Source organism: Peromyscus californicus, unplaced genomic scaffold, assembly GCF_007827085.1.
Source record: "Peromyscus californicus insignis strain IS unplaced genomic scaffold, ASM782708v3 Scaffold_10__1_contigs__length_136768540, whole genome shotgun sequence".
Taxonomy (NCBI): domain Eukaryota; kingdom Metazoa; phylum Chordata; class Mammalia; order Rodentia; family Cricetidae; genus Peromyscus; species Peromyscus californicus.
Genome location: NW_026294391.1, coordinates 85,812,480 through 85,817,794, shown reverse-complemented (window position 1 = coordinate 85,817,794; position 5,315 = coordinate 85,812,480). Strand labels below are relative to the sequence as shown.

The 5,315-nt window shown below is 47.6% G+C and overlaps 2 protein-coding genes across 3 annotated transcripts; one reads left to right on the top strand and one right to left on the bottom strand.

The window, feature by feature from the left end:
- Positions 1–264: 264 nt before the first annotated feature.
- On the bottom strand, positions 265–1,952 carry Bex4 (brain expressed X-linked 4). Of its 2 annotated transcripts, none has more exons than XM_052746285.1 (3): positions 1,833–1,952; positions 1,128–1,202; positions 265–858 (listed from the first exon to the last, which is right to left on the bottom strand). In XM_052746285.1, exon 3 carries the CDS (start codon positions 851–853, stop codon positions 494–496), a length of 360 nt encoding a protein of 119 aa, XP_052602245.1. In that variant the 5' UTR covers positions 854–858; positions 1,128–1,202; positions 1,833–1,952; the 3' UTR covers positions 265–493. The 2 variants fall into 2 exon arrangements, with proteins under 2 accessions (XP_052602245.1, XP_052602237.1); XM_052746277.1 differs by lacking the exon at positions 1,833–1,952 and adding an exon at positions 1,585–1,739.
- On the top strand, positions 1,015–1,716 carry LOC128117169 (basic proline-rich protein-like). The gene has a single exon (XM_052749127.1). It carries the CDS (start codon positions 1,015–1,017, stop codon positions 1,714–1,716), a length of 702 nt encoding a protein of 233 aa, XP_052605087.1.
- Positions 1,953–5,315: the final 3,363 nt, after the last annotated feature.

Sequence of the window (5,315 nt, the reverse complement as noted above, 5' to 3'; positions counted from 1 at the left end):
AAGGGCCAGAGGTCTTATATAAAAACACCTTCCCAAGGAGTTTTCATAAAGATACTAGGCTCACACTCTTTGAAAAACACTAGATGTACATTATTGGAATATTAGATCATGAATCAAAGGTATGGCTGTTCCTTGTTGATTAATTGGAAACATGAAAAAAAGAATTATCAGTGACAATAGATTTGAGTCCAAGTAGTTGGGAGACTTAAGACACTATGAAGGAAATGTAAGGGCAGGAGTAAAAGAAAATGACTGACCATATACTGCCTTTTAAATTGCTTTACTAATTTCAAATCATGAAAAAAGATTTCCTTCTAAAATGGATTGAATTGCCATGCTGATAGGAATGTTTAGAATTAAATGCAACAGTAAAACAATCTTTAAGTAGAAAGTGTTAAGTGGAAACACCAAAAGTTTACAGAAAAAGTACTTCACTAAATACAAGCTTGTAAAAGAGTAGCCACTTTATGAGCTCAGAGAAAACCTTCAATTTTTAAGGTATGAGGCAAAAGTCATAGTGATTGTCAGGTTCTGGTGTCTGGAAACGCCCGTAAGGCCTCATCTGTTGCTCCCTAGTCTTTCTCTTGACTTCCATCACTTGCCCTACAAACTTCCCAACATCCTCTCCCCCTTCATTGGGATCAACGTGTCTGTTTGGTATGGCCCATCGAAAATTAGGCACAAGTCGCCTGACTCGTCCCCTTCTGACATTTTCCCCAGGCTTCTTGTTTTCAACTTCTTCCAGCTGGTGGGATTCTTCTTCACTTTGCTTGGAGATCTTCCCTTTTTTGTTTTCTTTTTCTTCATTCTGCACTGCGAGATCTTTTACGACTTGTTGCTCTCTGGACGCCATTATTCCTAGGAAACAAGAGATAGGACTTTTTTCTTCGTAGACTGATCAACACGTAGAACAGAGGCACAGTCTGGGCCTGAACCCCGCCCACCCCAAAGTCTATCATTTCCCCTATGAACCCATTTCCAAGGCCCCTACACGTACAAAAACAGAAGCCGAGAATGGGAGAAGAGGATAAAAGTAGAGAGAAAAGTTGGGCCCTGGGATGTCGGCCTCGGCTTTGCACATGTTCCCTTTTCCCCTGTCCGGCCTCCAGCCCCGCGCCAGCACCCACCTGGGCCTCTCCTCGCCTTCTCCTCCTCCGGCGATGCTCACCGCCAGGTGCGCTGAGGAGCCCGACTCCTGGGACCTGCGAACAAGCGGGCAGGAGGCTGGTGGGTGGATGGGATGGTGAGACGGAGGGGAGGGAGGAGGGAGGGGGAGGACCTGCGGCGCTGCCTTGGGCGCCCCCGGCCCCGGCCCGGCTCTTCCCGCCCCCACGGCCGCCCCCGCCCCGCCGACCACCCCTGGGCAGCCGGGATGCAGGGGAGCTGGGGGCTGCGGGGAGCTGTCGCGGGGCGCAGGCTCCCACTCCCCGAGGGTCTCCGCCTGGGCCCGCCCCCGGCCGGCCGGCCGCCGCTGCGCACCCCGGGACGGCCACCTGCTGCCTCGGCCTGCGCGGCGACCGCGGGGCCGGGAGCCGCCGCCCCCCGACCACGGGCCCCGCGGACCCGGGCCGCCGCCCCCCTCACCTGCTCCGCCCCTGCTCTCCGCGCTGCCCGGGCCGCCGCGCGCTCTGCGCCACCACGAACAGGTGCCTGGGCCGGGGATGGCGCCCGGAGGGAGTGAGCCAGGGCAGGTCCGGAGCCCCCCGAGGGGTGTGAGCCTGCGTGGTGGGCTAGTCACGTGAGCCTGCGTCACAGACAGAGCCCCGCCCCCGGCCCGGCCCCTCCTCCGGCCCCGAGTGTCCCGCCGGGCCAAGTCCAGGCCCCTGCCTCACCTGGGGTCACTGTGACATCTCCAGGCTGGGCCCTGTCACTCTGAGCCCTGAGCATGTGCTTGTCTGAAGGAGAGGGGCAGTGTGTTCTCAGTGGGCTGTTAGCCATTGCCAGTGTTCTGGGGGATTGATTTCCCCCTCTCCTCTGTTTTCAGGATGCCCCTCCTGGGTGCCCTCTCTGTTCCAAAACCTGGATTTCTTGTCTCAGAATTCAAATGGAGTTAAGGGCTGGTGAGATAGTTCAGTGGTTAAAGTACATATTATTTAAGCGTGAGGATCCCCAGAACTCGTGTAAACACAGAACACGTGCAAATGTCTTGTGGGAAGCCTGTAATTCCAACTTCAGGAGGCAGAGAGGGATCCCGAGAGCAAGCCTGCTAGCTAGACTATATGGGAGCTCTGGCTTTGACTGAGACATCCAACCGAATGAATAATGTAGAAGAGCAACGGAAGATGGTTTGCACCGGCACACGAGCACACCCCCCGTGTGTATTAATGTGCATACACGGAAGCACGCCACACACATGAAAAGTGAAGGAAAAATAATTTAAATGGAGTCAAGAACAATAGTAAAGAATCAATAAAGAAAATAAAATTGGCTTAGAAGTATTTATGATGAGCAAGATGTCAAAAACACATACAATATCTGCTCCATCTACTCCACTTCAAATTGTAGTTCTTTCTGCCACCATATAGAAATGCAGGGGATAATGTGAAAATGAAACAATGGTGGATTTTTTTTCTAATTTTTCCTTTCTTTTTTATTTGTTTTTTCCAAGACCTAATTTTTTTTTTTTTTTTTTTTTTTGGAGCTGAGGACCGAACCCAGGGCCTTGTGCTTGCTAGGCAAGCACTCTACCACCGAGCTAAATCCCCAACCCCCTAATTTTTCTTAATACTTTGTGTGTCTTATTCCTTTTCTAAAGTTTATTTAGTTATTTGGTTTTTGTTTTATTTTTGAGACAGGGTTTCTCTGTGTAACAGCCCTGGCTGTCCTGGATCTCACTCTGTAGACCAGGCTAGTCTCGAATTCACAGAGATCAACTGGCCTATGCCTCCCTAGAGCTGGAATTAAAGGCGTGTGCCACCACCGCCAGGCAGTAACATTTGGTTTTACATTAACTTTGATTTTCTCCTATGGCAAATTTCCAATATATTAAAAAAAAAAACCAGAAGAATAGTGTAGAAACAAGGACTTATCACCTAGCTTCCACAGTTAAGCCCTGGCCAAATTTTTCTTTATCCTTACCTACTTAGACATATTTCAAAGTCAAGGGCATATTTCTAAGATAAGGACTCTCCACACATATTCACAGTTCCTTTAAACACACACACACACATAACGCACGCGTACGCGCACACACACATATATTTATAAACATATATATATATATATATATATATTCCATAATTCAAATTCCTAGTTGTTTTTATGTGTTTTTAAAGCTTTGGTTTAGAAACTAAAGAAGCCCTGCACATTTTGATTGGCTGCTGTATGTCCTAAATTTCTTTTAATCAATACATTTCAATTTCCTCTTCAATTTCACTTTTGATGAAAGAGTCATTTGTAGGATATATCTCCACAACTTGCATCTTGCTGTTACCATCATTAACATTTTTTTCTATCAAATGTAAGCTAATTGGAGAATAGATTAAATTTAGGTTTACTTTCTACTCAGGTTATTTCAGGGGAGCATCTTTGACTCCTCGTTTGTTGTTTGACAAAATAAATATCAGTTATTGCTTGTTTTCTGTTTTCCTCTTCTTGTGGTTTTTAGCTGGAATACTGCTGTGGAGACTTCCTGTTTTAGGTTGATCTCCCCACAAAGACAGCCTTGTGAAAGGAGTTTACTGAGGTGACATTCACATGTCAAAGTGGGGAAAGGAAGAAGGATGGGGCAGGAAGAATGAGAACTTTACTGGCGATCAAGGGGAGTTAATAGCACCTGGAGACTCTAAAGACGAGCACTCTGAGGGAAAGGCACTGACTCTGGACTCCAGTGCCAGTCTGCCTCAACTCAGATATCACAGGTGGAACAGAGCCTAATCTCTGGGGAAGGTGCTCCCACTTGACTGATAACAATGGTCAGAGAAGGAGCAGCATTAGAGTTTTTCACAGCTAATACTCAAGGCCAGGACAGGCTTCCGTGGGTATGGTCCATGGTGTATGACACAGTGCTGTGATCAGAAGTCTCCTCTGCTTGCCTTAATGCTCTGTTGAAATTCTGAGGGGTTTTTATTTCTTTTTCTTTTTTTTCGGGTGGGGGGGCTTTTTCTGAGACAGGGTTTCTCTGTGTAACAGTCCTGGCTGTCCTGGAACTCGTTCTGTAGACCAGGCTGACCTCAAACTCACAGAGACCCATCTGCCTCTGCCTCTCAAGTGCTGGGATTAAAGGTGTGTGTCACCGGATTTTATCCCCTCATCCCTTTTTTTTTGGATTTTAGAAACAAGGTTTTTCTGTGTAGTCGTAGCTGTCCTGGAACTCAATCTGTAGACCAGGCTGGCCTCGAACCCAGAGATCCGCCTGCCTCTGCCTTCCAAGTGCTGGGATTAAAGATGTGCCCCCTCCCACCAACCCGCTTGGGTTTTATTAACACTGCAGTAAAAGGCCCATAATTGTCCATAGGGTATACAAACTGTATACAGGAAGTTCAGTTGTCTGGCAGGGTCCTCCAATCTATTCCTTCCTTAGCTTCCCTCTTCCGAAGGAGTTTTTATGTGGACTAGGTGCTACTGTCCTTGTGCAGCACTCTTTTCTTCTGCTGAATGGATTGCCAAGTTTCAAAGCTCCACTCATTTATCTGAACTACCATAGGGCCAGGGTCTGAGTCCATTTCTAAGGAACTGAGGATAAGTTCTTCTCACCCATTACTTTATATTTTTAGACTTACCCAGATGAATATTGCTCCAATGCTGCTTGGGCCCCGATACCAAACAGAAATTTTAAGGTAGTATTCCAAGATGGGGGAGAGAGAGAGGGAGGGAGAAAGGGAAGGGTGGAGAGAGAGGGAGGGAGGGAGGGAGGGAAGGGTGGAGAGAGAGGGAGGCAGGGAAGGGTGGAGAGAGAGGGAGGGAGGGAAGGAGGGAGAGGGGATGGGAGGATGGAGAGAGAGAGGGGGAGGGGAGGGAGAGGGAGAGAGAGAGGAGAGAGAGCATCCACACTGAATTTAGGTAATGAGAATTAGGTTGAGGATTTAATGGTGATTTATAATTACCAGACTCCTTCTCCCCAGGTAAGGAATATATTTTGACCCTCTAGTCTGGAAAAGGACTAAAATTCTTGCTTAAAACATATTTAGCCAGGCGATGGTGGCACACACCTTTAATCCCAGCACTAGAGAGGCAGAGGCAGGTAGATCTCTGCAAGTTCGAGGCCAGCCTGGTCTACAAAGTGAGTTCCAGGACAGGCTTCAAAGCTACACAGAGAAATACTGTCTTGAAAAACCAAAAAAAAAAAAAAAATTAGACTAGAGAGGAATAATTAG